General features: G+C 38.8%; 1 protein-coding gene across 2 annotated transcripts in view; it reads left to right on the forward strand.

Moving 5' to 3' along the window:
- Positions 1-12,221, forward strand: part of LOC143492561 (mucin-2-like) — a 79,437-nt gene extending 67,216 nt beyond the window's left edge. For both annotated transcript variants that reach the window (XM_076990906.1, XM_076990907.1), the window contains 16 exons: positions 3,290-3,356; positions 3,531-3,662; positions 3,758-3,922; positions 4,013-4,107; positions 4,361-4,487; positions 5,862-6,114; positions 6,350-6,399; positions 6,492-6,595; positions 7,187-7,338; positions 7,503-7,641; positions 8,576-8,680; positions 8,869-9,048; positions 9,359-9,598; positions 10,201-10,357; positions 11,264-11,392; positions 11,744-12,221. In XM_076990906.1, coding sequence (XP_076847021.1) covers positions 3,290-3,356; positions 3,531-3,662; positions 3,758-3,922; positions 4,013-4,107; positions 4,361-4,487; positions 5,862-6,114; positions 6,350-6,399; positions 6,492-6,595; positions 7,187-7,338; positions 7,503-7,641; positions 8,576-8,680; positions 8,869-9,048; positions 9,359-9,598; positions 10,201-10,357; positions 11,264-11,392; positions 11,744-11,826 — 2,178 coding nt within the window. In that variant the 3' untranslated portion in view covers positions 11,827-12,221. The remainder of the gene's footprint in view (positions 1-3,289; positions 3,357-3,530; positions 3,663-3,757; positions 3,923-4,012; positions 4,108-4,360; positions 4,488-5,861; positions 6,115-6,349; positions 6,400-6,491; positions 6,596-7,186; positions 7,339-7,502; positions 7,642-8,575; positions 8,681-8,868; positions 9,049-9,358; positions 9,599-10,200; positions 10,358-11,263; positions 11,393-11,743) is intronic.
- The last annotated feature ends 2,780 nt before the right edge of the window (positions 12,222-15,001 follow it).

The raw sequence follows: 15,001 nt of genomic DNA on the forward strand, positions 1-15,001 counted from the left end.
GACTAAAAAAATTAACGCATTTTAACGCATTTAACGCATGAGACACTTTTGCACCGTGGAATGTTTCTCAGTGCACAAGTTCCAGACATACAGATTATATGGACGCGCAATAAGATGAGCATTATGGAGATGACTGAAGACGCTACGCTGGTGGATGGGAAATTTAAATATAAGAAACGTCCAGATGGAAGTAAAAACAAATATAGTGTTATTTGCATTTTATGTAGGAAGGAGTTCGCTTATCACAGGAGCACTTCCACCCTTCGTTACCGCCTCAACGCAAAACATGTTGGGTTTAACGCGCAGGTCAGTAATGATCACTTAGCTGCTAAATGTATTCCTAGTACGATAGGGTGACCAAACGTCCGTATTTCACATCCTGTCCCGGGCGTCGCGGGTTTTTAAAGTGAGGAAATGTCCTGGTTTTTAAATGACCTTCATTGGACCATTAAGACTGATTAAATTTAATCAAGACTGGATTAAACTTTCGCTAGTGACGCGCGCGACTCCGCACACCTCGCACGAGCGGCGGAGGCGTTTATACTGTAACGTTGGTTAAATACCAGGACAGTTTACTGTTGACAACTCGTCTCTTTTATTTCAACATTAATACAAGCGAACTCACTCAAGAAAAATAACTAAATCCTCTCTCTCACTCTCGCTCCACACAACTTAACTTAAAGAAACAGTAACCCAATAATCCCTTAAGGATCATTACAATACTTTACGCATCACATTATTTGGTTATTGTGAAGAGTGCCCTAAATGTGGCTCTGACTGGGGATCACTGGACCTCTGTTAGCAACAAGAATTATCTTGGTGTGACAGCTCATATTATAGATGATGAATGAAAGATCCAGTCATTTGCTTTGAGCATGCAGAAGATCACTAGGCACTATGGAGATGCCTGTGGCAGAGGACTTTATGCCTGTGGCAGAGGCCTGGGAAATTAAAGAAAAAGTGTACCATTTAAAATGGTATTAAAAAACACCTGATTTACTTCACTTCTTCTTATTCTTCCAATATCATGAGCAAAGCTCCCAAAATTAAACATTTTTGGTCAGAATTTCCAGTGTTCTGAAAACTGTTTGCTTTGTTTTCTGCACTCATCTATTGGTCTGTGTAGTAGACTGGTGGAAAAATAAACAAGATGTTGGAAGTTTATGCTTATGTTCATTGATTCATTCATCATTCAAACTTAAATTAATATTTCTCATGTTAAATATCGAAATGCGATTAATTTCGATTAATTAGTTACAACGCTTGTAATTAATTCGATTAATTTTTTTAATCGCGTCCCACCCCTAATATATATATATATATATATATATATATATATATATATATATACACTACCGTTCAAAAGTTTGGGGTCACCTAGACAATTTTGTGTTTTCCCTGAAATCTCATACTTTTATTTATCAAATGAGTTGCAAAATGAATAGAAATATAGTCCAGACATTGACAAGGTAGAAATAATGTTTTTTTTTTATTTGAAATAATTTTCTACTTTAAACTTTGCTTTTGTCAAAGAATGCTCCCTTAGCAGCAATTACAGCATTGCAGACCTTTGGCATTCTAGCTGTTAATTTGTTGAGGTAATCTGGAGAAATTTCACCCCATGCTTCCAGAAGCCGCTTCCACAAGTTTGACTGGGTTAATGGGCACTTTTTTCGTACCATACGGTCAAGCTGCTCCCACAACAGCTCAATGGGGTTGAGATCTGGTGACTGCGCTGGCCACTCCATTACCGATAAAACACCAGCTGCCTCCTTCTTCTCTAAATAGTTTGTGCATAATTTGGAGGTGTGCTTTGGGTCATTGTCCTGTTGCAGGATGAAATTGGCTCCAATCAAGCGCTGTCCACAGGGTATGGCATGGTGTTGCAAAATGGAGTGATAGCCTTCCTTATTCAAAATCCCTTTTACCTTGTTCAAATCTCCCACTTTACCAGCACCAAAGCAACCCCAGACCATCACATTACCTCCACCATGTTTGACAGATGGTGTCAGGCACTCTTCCAGCATCTTTTCAGTTGTTCTGCGTCTCACAAATGTTCGTCTGTGTGATCCAAACACCTCAAACTGTCCTCAAACTTCATCTGTCCATAACACTTTTTTCCAATCTTCCTCTGTCCAATGTCTGTGTTCTTTTGCCCATATTAATCTTTTTCTTTTATTAGCCAGATATGGCTTTTTCTTTGCCACTCTACCCTGAAGGCCAGCATCCCGGAGTCGCCTCTTCACTGTAGACGTTGACACTGGCGTTTTGCGGGTACTATTTAATGAAGCTGCCAGTTGAGGACCTGTGAGGCATCGATTTCTCAAACTGGAGACTCTAATGTACTTGTCTTCTTGCTCAGTTGTGCAGCAGGGCCTTCCACTTCTCCTTCTACTCTGGTTAGAGCCTGTCTGTGCTTGCTCTCCTCTGAAGGTAGTAGTACACACCATTGTAGGAAATCTTCAGTTTCTTGGCAATGTCTCGCCAGGAATAGCCTTCATTTCTCAGAACAAGAATAGACTGTCGACTTTCAATTGAACGTTGTTTTTTTCTGGCCATTTTGTGAGTTTAATCGAACCAACAATTGTAATGCTCCAGATTCTCAACTAGCTCAAAGGAAGGTCAGTTTTATAGCTTCTCTAATCAGCAAAACTGTTTTCAGCTGTGCTAACCTACTTGCACAAGGGTTTTCAAGGGTTTTCTAAATATCCAATAGCCTCCTTACACAGTTAGCAAACACAATGTACCATTAGAACACTGGAGTGATGGTTGTTGGAAATAGGTCTCCATACATCTATGTAGATATTGCATTAAAAAGCAGATGTTTACAGCTAGAATAGTCATTTACCACATTAATAATGTATAGAGTGTATTTTTGATGCATTTAATGTTAGCTAAATTGAAAAAAATAACTGCTTTTCTTTCAAAAATAAGAACATTTCTAAGTGACCCCAAATTTTTGAACGGTAGTATATATATATAACCATATTATATTAGCATCCTATTAAGGTCAAATCTCAGACCCACCTAACTTTTCAGCACCAGCTCATCATACAATCACAGCGTATCATGTATCAACGCATCTCAATTCCCAATGAATGTAACCTTCGAATGTTAGCACATACGAATGTTAGCAATATTTCATTATTATTTTAGAATGTGACAAAATGTCCTACTTGGTGGTCAATACAATTGTAAACCTAATTACCATAATACTTTTAATGTCATTTTTTGATGAGATGAAATAGGTTTTTATCAATTACTTCTTCATTTTATGTCCTATATACAGGTTACTTTCTTACCAAATGGCATTGTACAAGTTAATGACTTCGCTACCAAGCTTCCAATTTATACCGGTGAATTTTCCAACTCTTATTTTACCTAAACCTGAAATTATAGTTGCTTTAAGTTGAGATTATCTACCTATGCATACTTCCAGCAATAAAAAACTATTCTGGACAGCTTAATAAAGATCGATGGATGAGTAAGCTGTGATGTTTAATGACATGGTGCTCTTATTTTACTCTCAGATCAATTGGCAATCTTCAAGCCTTCTACATTCTTTATTATTGCCAACACAGCAAATCTTCGTTTGGAGATCCAACTAGTTCCAGTCATGCAAGTGTACATTGTAGCCAGTTCTACAAAGACAGAATTAAGTGGTCTGTTACATCAACATCTGTAGGCCTGTGCGCATTTATAATCATTCTCATATTGAAATGTTTAATTTCATGACTAATACAATTCCTTTCCATAGGTCTGTGTGGGAACTTTAACAGTATCCAAGCAGATGACTTTGTCATAGAATCAGGACTTAAAGAGGGCACAGGAGTGAATTTTGCTAACACATGGAAGGTTGGGTTTAATTGTCCTGATGTCAGCAACAACCATCAAGAACCCTGCAGTATGAGTGTTGAAAAAGGTATAGTCCTTATTATTCATGTACATTCAGCCCAGTTCATTTCTCACATATGTATAAATCCTAATTTTTTATTTATTTATGTTCTTTTAGAGAAATATGCTAAGGAATGGTGTGTCCTGCTTACTGACCCAGCAGGAGTGTTTGCCCAATGCCATGTTGAAGTCAACCCAAAATATTATAGAGATGTAAGTTTTGGTGGCCAAGCTAGAGTTATTTTAAAACAATGTTTTCCAAACCAAACCTCAGAGTCTTAGCTCTCAGAATACTTCTACAATAACAAGTTTAAACATCAACTTGGTTTAAGGTGTTCTGTGAGTTGGGACAGAAAAAACATATGAACAGTCTTGTGACCCTAATGTCTGGATTTGAAAACATTACATACTTATGTGCCATTTCAGGAATTGTTTTAAATTAATTGTGTTGCTTAATTTTCTGCAGAGGTGTGTGTATGATTCGTGTAACTGCGGCAATAGTGAGGACTGCATGTGTGCAGCTGTTTCATCATATGTCCATGCATGTGCTGCTAAAGGTGTACTGATCTATGGCTGGAGAAACACCACCTGTGGTGAGGTGCTAATTTGAGTATTTGATGAATATCAGAGAGTGAGGGCCCTAATAGTTTATTTGGAGTATTATGGTTTGATTAAAAAATGAATTATTTTAGCAGTTTTGTATGACATTGGAAATTGACAACCTGTGTCAATTGCTTGTGTCAATTGAAGATGGAAAGTACTCTATTTCTTTGATTATATAATTTATCTCTAACCTTTTCTAATTATGTACTTTACAAGGCATTTTACTTTTATAAATTTTAGTGTAGCCTAAATTGTATCCATAAAGGTTTAAATTGGTAATTCATCGTCCTGAGAGTAAAAAATAAGAGTTTTGTAGCTTTGTCTTTTTGTGGCTTATAGCTACACTATAAGTCAAATGTTCAGATACACATAGTTTATTTAAAACAGTGAAGGTACCAAAATAAAGAAATAACACATAACTATGCTATGTTACACCAAAACAGATGCTTATATGGCTGTAGATTGTAAAGTTCTTCAGAGCCATCCATTACTAGACAGTTTGTGACAATGGCTGTGGTTGCCTTTGATGTTCTTTACCAGCTTCATGAGGCAGCTACCTATCATGCCCTGAAGACAATCTAATGTGTGCTGAACACATTTAGGATGAGGGGCAAAATGTATTCATGTTTTGAGGAGACATTTAAAATTTATTTAAAATGCCATTATTACTATTTTAATTATATACTGGTTACATTGTTTTGGAAAATATATATACATATATATATATATTAACTATTTATATTTGTCTTAGAAGCAAACTTAAGCAAAAACCATTAGTAAAAATGCCTTTAAGACTCTGAGGATTATGCATTCTGTAACGTTGCAGAATGAAGCCAAATGCCAACACGAAGGCAGCCTGCAGAGCACAAGTTTTATTATATATATAGACTATAGCGATTCAGTGCTGAACACAAAAACACAAGGCCACATTTTCAAAACAACAGCTGACAAACACAGAGGGCAAGACTCGCAATTAAATACACAGTGGACAACAGGCAACAAAAGACGTGGGACAAGGGATTCAAATAAAACTGTCATACACACACCCTATAAGACACACACGGAAGTAAATATACAATATACACATTTAAATATACATATACATAGACAAACGAATCCCGACACTTATGCACCCCCGAGGGGAGGAGTCAGGGGCTGTACTGTGACACATTCAGTCAGCTGTGTCCAAACTTTTCACTGGTAGTTTACATTGGATTCTACAATAGAGCAGTGCTAGCAGTAATTAAATATTTTCATTTACTATAAATAAACAAGTCCACACTCTAGCAAAGAAGCAATTTAATTTATCTTCACAAAAACCTGAATTTCTCACAGTTAAAGCAAGTTTGTCTCCCATTGTGAAGGTTCATTCTCCAAGGCTTGTCCAAGCAGTATGGAGTACTCCTATAACCTGAGCAGTTGTAGAACCTGCCGCTCTCTCAGTGGTCAGGACCATAGCTGTCAGGTGACTTACACACCACTGGATGGTTGCAGTTGTGTTGAAGGCACCTACCTCACGGATGAGGGCAAGTGTGTTGACTCTTCCAACTGCCCCTGTTACTTCAATGATGAGGTTGTGCCTCCCATGAATGTAATCGTCAAGTATGGGGCGACATGGTATGTAATTTATATTTACATTAAGAGCATTTAGCAGACGCTCTTATCCAGAGCCCCTTACAAAGTATTCATCATTTTGTCTTGTTCTAACATATTTATCTCAATAAGTCACTTCAGAAAGTCATCTATTAATGAAATAATTATGTCAATGTAAATAAACATTCATTCAAATAAGATGTTTCAACTTTGTTAGAATATATGACACTTCGTCATATTTTATTTTACTTTATCACAGCACTTGCAATCATGGCAAGCTCCACTGCACTGGAAAGCAGCAAGTTCCTAGTGAGCATAAGTCCATATTTTCTTATGTAGATTTATATGAATAGATTTAATTCTAACATTAAATACATTGTGTATAATGTTTTTCCTGTTAGCTTGCACAGATCCTATGTTCTACTTCAACTGCTCAAATGCTAAAACTGGAGAGAGTGGGGCAGAGTGCCAGAGAAGCTGCAATACACAGGGCCCTGACCAGTGTGTAAGTCACCAGATAAAGGTGGAGGAATGGATGTGGAGAATGGGTAGAGGTGTGGATGGACCAATAAATCAACTTATCGATAGATGGATAACAACTGATCGTAATATGACAGTACTTGTACCAGAAATAACTAACCATTAAAGCTTTTGAACCTATGTTTCCAGTCTGATAATCAACATGTGAGACAAACTTGGAGCTTCAAACCTCTGTTCAGTGTTTTCTTAATATATTTTTTACACTATTTCTTAAATTGTCTCACAAATCTTGTCTTGTGTTTTGATGTATATAGCTCTGGTATAATATGTTAATTTCGTTACATTGTGTAATGTGTGCAGGGCAGGCTTCTTACTCATGGTTACATGTCATAAAATGTGAGCTACATTGCAAGAAAAACTAAAAATGTGGTTCCAGAATAATTGCTATGGTTCTGAGCAATATCTTCTCAATTGCCTTGCCCTCTTGTCAGTTGTGAGTTCATTGCTAGATGTGTTATAATAGTTCGATATTGAGCCGTTATTGACAATATTATGGACATATCTTTACATGACTGTAAGATCTTCTAATGCTTTCCCTCTATGGTGTGGGCCACAGGTGAGCTCACACTGTATGTCAGGGTGTGTGTGTCCAAATGGTCTGCTGGCTGATGGACAAGGAGGGTGTGTGAAAGAAGAGGACTGTCCTTGTGTTCATAATGGAGACTTCTACCAACCAAAGGAAACTGTTAAATCTGACTGCAACACATGGTGAGCTAGTTAATTTAGGATTAACTACAGGATGCTGCTAATGATGATCTTGTGTATATAAATGATTGTTATATTGAATATATTAAACAAACTCAACAGCATTTCTGTTTCAATTATAACATTGAGCATAAGCTTAACTAGAAATTGTGGTATGAACTTTCTAGCACGTGCAAAAACCGGAAGTGGGACTGCACACATAAGGAGTGTTCTGACACTTGCACTATATATGGTGATGGCCACATTACGAGTTTCGATGGTAGGAGATACTCTTTCAATGGAGACTGTGAATACATGTTGGTCCAGGTATCTTTTGATTATTATTTCATTCTTAATTATTTTCCTCAACAAGCTAGACAATCACAAAAAATATTATACTTTATAGTATGACTTTCTCACTCAGTCAAATACAAAGGTGTCAAAAGTATTCACATTCATTAATCAGGAAGAAGTATAGATACTATGGTTTAAAAATACTATTGCAGAACTCAACTCAAGCTTTTTACTCAAGTAAAAATGTAAAAGTACTGGTTTCAAAACTACTTAAAATATTAAAGTAAAAGTAATGTAAGGGAATAAATGCCATTAAGGACATAAACTTAGGTTGCGTCACAGGGCCTATAGTACACTACCTCACCTCCCCAAAAACATTTTTCTAAAGGCCATAATGGCTATAATGTTGTTTGAACATGTAAATGCTAAAAATTAGGAAGCACTAGGGTACATGCATATATGCCCATTGAAAACAAATGCATTTTAGTTCAAATTAAAACCACGGTCACAGTGGCGAGAAAGGGGTAGCCAGGGAGTGGTGCACAACACAAAACATGTATTAACATGATGAAAAATACACAGACGACAATACAAAAACCTAAAACCGGCGGCTTTTGATATATAGTACATGGGTTGGCTGGTCTTCCTGGCTACCATCCTCCATGCTGGTGCTTAGTTGGGACATTTCACTCAAGTTCTTGTGTTTCTGCTATGAACATTTTCATACTTAGCTACACTTGTCTGCTATGTCATTGCTGGAGTTACATGTTCAAACCTTGGCTTTCCTGTTCTGGTACAATGAACACCACAGGAGTTAATGACATTATTTATTTGTTATGTGACAATTATATACCTGAGTGAAACTGAAAGCTTGCTTGATAAGGCATAAAATGGATGCTGTTTGCTTCAGCTGATTAATTTTGCCAAGTCTTCTATATCAATACTATCCCGTGTTTTATCTTGGCAGGACTACTGTGGCAGCAACCTTAAGGGTTCATTCCGCATCATTGCAGAGAACGTCCCCAGTGGCACTACTGGGACCACCTCCAAATCTCTTAAACTCTATCTGGGTGTAAGGAGCTCATACAATGGTCTCTTGGTTATTAGAAAGCAGTCCTCCAATATTAAAGTGCATTAAATGTGCAGTGTGATTTCTTCCAAAACTGAAAAATTGACTAACTGAAAACCTGCAGAATCATTTTCTACTAACTTGTCAGCTGTTTAAACTTCTCTTGTACTTTTCCTTCTTTTTATTTATAGAACCAAGAGTTGCATCTGTTAGATGAGGATATTAAAGTGATCAATTATCAAAATTATTCAGAGATACCTCATCATATCCACTATGTGGGGATATATTTGGTCATTGAGGCAAAAAATGGTCTGGTTCTTTTCTGGGATAAGAAGACAAGTGTAATGATCAAACTAAGTCCCTCTTTAAAGGTAATCATAAGGATAACAAATTCAGACCTTTCTCATAGTGTCATGCCCCCTGCCCCACCCCATGTTCATTCTTGTTTCCTTTGTCAATGTGTTTCTATATGTTTTCAGTTCATGTTCCTTTTGCCCATACTGCCACACCCACCCTTGTTAGAAATGTTTCCCTCTTCACCCGAATCCTTCTGATATTATTTGTGAATGCAGTGTTGTGAAACGGTGCTCTTTGTTAGTTCCTTATTCTGTTAATCTGAGAATAATTACTCATTCAGTCACATTTACTCACTGTTTCCCTACCACTTTTTCCCAATGACAGGGCAATGTGTGCGGCTTGTGTGGAAACTACGATGGGAATGGAGAAAATGAATTTGTGACTCGCAGTGGTGAGGAGGTGGTGGAACAGCTCGAGTTTGGTAACAGCTGGAGAGTTTTTCCGACATGCCCCAAAGCCAACAATGTCAGCAGCTCCTGTGATATGAGACCACACCGTCAGACATGGGCCATCAAACAGTGCAGCATTATCATGAATGATGTATTTAAGGACTGTCACCACTTAGTGAGTAACCAATAATGTGTTGAGGGTGATTAAAAGACATTCTGATTATAAGGTTTAAAATCACTCCTTAATTCAAGTTATAAAGGTTCTTGACATTTTGTATTCCCGTTCAAGAAAAAGTTGTTAAGTTGAATCAAGTGACTTAAAAAATTAATCAGTATGCACTGGTCTAGGACTGAGAAAAAACAACATTTCTAGCACACTTGAGAAGATTCTAGATAAGATGCCATCTATTCTAATAATAATAATAATAATCCATTTTATTTATAGTGCACTTTACATTTCAAGGAAACCTCAAAGTGCTAAACATATGCCATAATATGCTTGCATTATTTCAGTGCCATATTACAGCTATCGCAGTATTGTGCTCTCTGCGATGGCTAATGATTTTTTTTGCCTATTACTGTTTTATAGTGCAGATCAAGCATTAAATAGACATATAAGAAAATAACCTATTCTCAGTTTTATAACATACAAGTCTTCTGAAAGACTTTCTTAATTGTTTTGCTTTTTACTATAAAATATATTACATACACCATATGAAACTCAAGCATAGACCACTGACTGTATCGAGTTGTTCTGCTTACAATTTCTGCCTACAGGTGGATCATACTCAATATTATGATGCGTGTGTGAAAGACACGTGTGCGTGTGACACTGGTGGAGACTGTGAGTGCTTCTGCACAGCTGTGGCAGCCTATGCAGCCGCATGCAGTCAACATGGAGCCTGTATAATGTGGAGGAGCCCAACTATTTGCCGTGAGTTGAAATACAGATACCAATAGTTTAATCAACCCTCACATTCACATTGACACAATATTTCACATTAAATTTAAATACAGAGTTCTTCTATGCTTTTTAATGGATTTATGTTTACCATCTTACTTAACCTCACTTAAGAAATGTTTATGTGAGAAATGTACATGTGAGAAATACTTTTTTTAACTGACACTGAATGAAGATGAACTTTGTGAGGCTAATGTTTTTTTTTTTTTAATGTTTACAGTAAAACCCCAGAACTCGACCGCCTTGGTATTTGACATATTCGGACTTTGACACACAATTTTGAAAAAATTTTGTCTTGGAGCTCAAACAAAGCTTCGGAATCCGACTGACTCACGTGACATTTGTAAACAAAATACAGTTTGTGTTTCGGTCACATGCTGCTAGTTGGCGTTGTTGTTCAATAGGTTTTTAACCATTTTGAGGCTGTGCTCCAAGCTTTTGCTGTTTTTTTGTTGTTTTTTGTACTGTTTTAGACAGTCCCAAGAAAGACATAACAGAAAAGCAGAAGAGGTAAATGGTTAGAACAATAGAGTTCAAAAAGGCAAAAAAAGTGTGTGACGGACTTAGCATTGGAATTCATTGGATATGTTAGATTATTTTGTTAAAACATTAGCTTTATACAGTATTACTTACCTAAGAGTGTAATTGTTGATAATTTTTCTAGGGAAATAGGGAAATTAGATTTTTCAGATTTTTCAGGTTTTCAGATATTTCTTATGATGAAATTCGATTCGGAACTCGACTGCATCAGTTGTTTACGTGAGTTCTGTATTGGATTATCGTCGACTTCCTGGGTTCTACTGTATGTTAAAACTTTTTTTCTGCTAATACTGTCATTCCACTTGATAAGTCATAAACTAACTTGGACCCTTCCTACAGCATTGTTTTGTGACTACTACAATTCACCTGAAGGCTGTGAGTGGCACTATAAACCTTGTGGACAATCCTGCATGAAGACTTGTCAGAACCCCTCAGGAGTCTGCTTCAATGAAATCCATCCTTTAGAGGGTACGGTGGTCTTTGTGCATTTTGTATTGCAGGTTTGCTGGTTGCTTTGCATATCTCAATTATACATTTTTCTCTGTAAATTTTCTGTAACAAATTTCAAAGGTATTAGACATAAAATTCTATGAAATTTGTATTGTATTGAAAATACAGTAATAATATTATTTAGACTGCTAATAACTTGTCATTATGGTAATTTACCAACACATTCTTTAAAATTCTTTAAGAGCCTTTCTCCTTCTCATTGTTATCCAAGCCTCACTTACCTTCCCAGAAGTTAGTAGAGTGGAGATGTGTAGTGTAGCTAAAGACTGAGCTAGTAATCTCATTCTTTGTTAACACTTTATTTTGTAGGATGTTTTCCCCAGTGCCCGTCAAACAGGCCATTCCTGGAGGAGAAAACAATGAAGTGTGTTCAAAGAGATCAGTGTGGCTGAAAACAGTGTAGAAAACATTCATTACAACATGGAACCATGTGGATACTATTCCGTCAGAAGAAAACTGCCAATCATGCTATATTACAGAATCAAATTTCTGCTCCTTTATATAAAGTAACTGTTTTGGTAAAACAGACTGAGATTCAAAACAGACACTGTGGGAATATGCATCTGATTTAACAGGGACTGCATCATGAATCATTTATGGAAAAGTTTTTTTTTATTATTATTCATATAGGCTATGAGTCTTATATATGAGTCATATATTAGTTTTACGCTAATTATATAAATTCAATATATGGCATTTTATGTATGTATTACATTTAGGTACTGTGTGACATTTATGTCATATATACATATACAATTATTCATAAATAAATATACACATAGACATATGTTCTATACACTTATGTAATTCATATAAAATGGCCTGTTAGACATATGTGGCCTGCATATATGTGAGATCTGTATCTGGAAGGTTCCGATAATAAAAATATGTAAAGGGTGCCAATCCATTTATGACTCCCCACCTATTCACCTGACTGAGCTCCGTAGTTGGTAGAGGGAGAGGCAAACATGTAGGCTAGTGCTCACCAGTGGCCTAAGTTTCAAACATTAAGCTACATTTGTTTACCTCTATTCCATCTTGTTAATGTGTGATATGGAATATATCTTTCTTTTATCTTGTGTAAAATTAAAATTGCAGTAAATTTTATGTTTCAGCATTTGTTATCTGGAGTTAGCTAGCTAGCTCTAGTTTATAAATATTACAACCAATAATGAGCGAGACAACAGGCTGTATTTGATAAGGGGAAACTACAGTGCGCCGATCTGCCTCTGAGAGGAATTGTTTGGCGGGATTGGACACGCACCAGTTACTATGGTTCTACTACTACTACTACTTAGTCATTACAAGTAAGTAGGGTGACCATATTTTCATTTGGGAAAACCAGGACACCCCAAGGTTTCCTTGCATGTTGTGTACCGACAGTCACGCTGTCTACATTCTGAGGTGGACGACGTTGAGTAGGGGCCTAGCCACCGCGATTACATCATTTTCATTGCGTCAAACCTAGCTCAGGGATTGCGTCACATGCAGTGCAGTGCCCTAGTGCCGGTACATTTAAATTTTAATGGTCCAATGAAGGTAATTTAAAAACCAGGACATTTCCTCACTTGAAAAAAAAATCAAATTCAAATTTATTTATATAGCACTTTTCACAACACATGTTGTCACAAACCAGCTTTACAATCTTATGAGCAAGCCAAAGGGGACAGTGGCAAGGAAAAACTCCCTATGATGGTGGGGATTAGGAAGAAACCTCGGGAGGACCAAGACTCAAAAGGGAACCCATCCTCCATTGGGCGGCCCATTAGCACAAGTCTGTGGTGCGCAGGGTGGTTCTACAGTTCTACAGTAATTGCTAAGGTTCTTGTTCCAAGGCCAAGTAGTCACAGTCCCCACAGTGCAGATGGTGAGCCTCAGATAGGAGCTAGCATCAACACAATCTCTTGTGGCAATGGCACATCCACCCCCGGCATCAGTACATCCACCGGCAAGCAAGACCATCTCCCAGGTGCTGTAGGTGCTTGTATCCAATCGTCCGACTCAGCAGGGACCCATCCCCTTTGGGTGGCCTGGTTAAATACACAAATCACACAAAAACACACAAATTTGTCAGGAATGTCACCTGATAGCCATTAAGGACTCAGCTGTTCCTCATCACCACGCCCACATTCCAGGCATTCATATACACCGTCATCACAACACCTCCTCGCGAAGTATTGCCAACCATGTTGCATACCGAGCGTTATCATACCCTGCTGTTTCTCCTGTGTACCGACCTCTGCCTGTTCCCTCGACCCCGTCTTCTGCCTAGCCCTCAGGTACCGTACGGACTCTGCCTTCCCGTTACGACCCCGGACCGGATAGACCACTCTCAACAAACGGCATTAGATCAACTCCGTTTATGCATTAACATCTCGCATTCTCTGGTTGTATCTATCTGCCAAATAAAGAGCACTGTGCTTTTGCATAAGGATCCCTCTCTGTCTCTTCCTGACGTTACAAAATACTTCGCCACTAACATGGATCCTGCAGAAGCTCAAACCTATCCGGAGTGTATAGCAGCCAGCATCGCGGCGTTGAAGGAGGAAATCACACTACTTACCGAGACGACTCGTAACCAAGGGATTACCATCCTGGCTCTCTCGGAGACCCTCCATCAAGCCACCACCGCGCAGAACCTCGGTACTCCTAGTCCCGTAATAGCCTCCGTGTTACCCTCCGGTATTCCTGTCGCTGTTCCGGAGCGATACGATGGATCCCCTGAACGCTGTAGACACTTCCTGATGCAATGTGCGTTGTACTTCATGTACCATCCTACCCAGTTCCAGACCGAACGCCAAAAGGTTCATTTCATCGTCTCCTTCCTTACTGGAGAGGCAGGTGCCTGGGGAACAGCCCTGTGGAACTGTGAAGATCCTGTTCTGGAGTCGGAAGATCAGTTCACAGCCCTCATTCGGTTGGTCTTCGATCATCCCGCAGCAGGGCTGGACATCGGCACACGGCTGTGTGAAATGCAACAAGGAGGGCGCAGCGCAGCCGATTACGCCCGGGAGTTCCGCACGTTGGCTGCAGGGAGTGGCTGGGGGGACTCAGAACTGAAGACCGTGTTCCGACGCGGCCTTAGCATCGACCTCCAGGTGGAATTAGCCTGTCAGTGACGACCTGTCCCTTACAGAGTACATGCAAGCTGCTGTAAACGTGGATAAAATATTAGCCTCTCACCGTCCCAACCGTGAGAGATCTCCTGTGTTAACTCCCCGTGTTCAGTTTCCCAAACCCCTCGGCGAGACACCCCATGTCTTCCCAGACCCCGTACGATTGAGCAGATCTCCCCTCACGCCGAAGGAACGGGCTCGTCGTGTCCGCGAGGGCCTGTGTGTTTACTGCGGTGAGGAAGGTCACTTCCGGGTTGGCTGTCCTACACGTCCAATCCACTCCAATGACAGATCGCCCTCGCAAGAAAGAATAAAAACACCGTTGTTTTTCATTAGTGGTAGGTCCCAGCTTAGCCTTCCCATACTACTCACCTGCGGTGGTATCACCAATCACTATTCGGCTTTAGTGGACTCTGGTGCCGGAGGTGATTTCCTAGACACGGACTTGGCC

The sequence above is a fragment of the Brachyhypopomus gauderio genome, unplaced genomic scaffold (assembly GCF_052324685.1).
Source record: "Brachyhypopomus gauderio isolate BG-103 unplaced genomic scaffold, BGAUD_0.2 sc79, whole genome shotgun sequence".
Classification (NCBI taxonomy): Eukaryota; Metazoa; Chordata; class Actinopteri; order Gymnotiformes; family Hypopomidae; genus Brachyhypopomus; species Brachyhypopomus gauderio.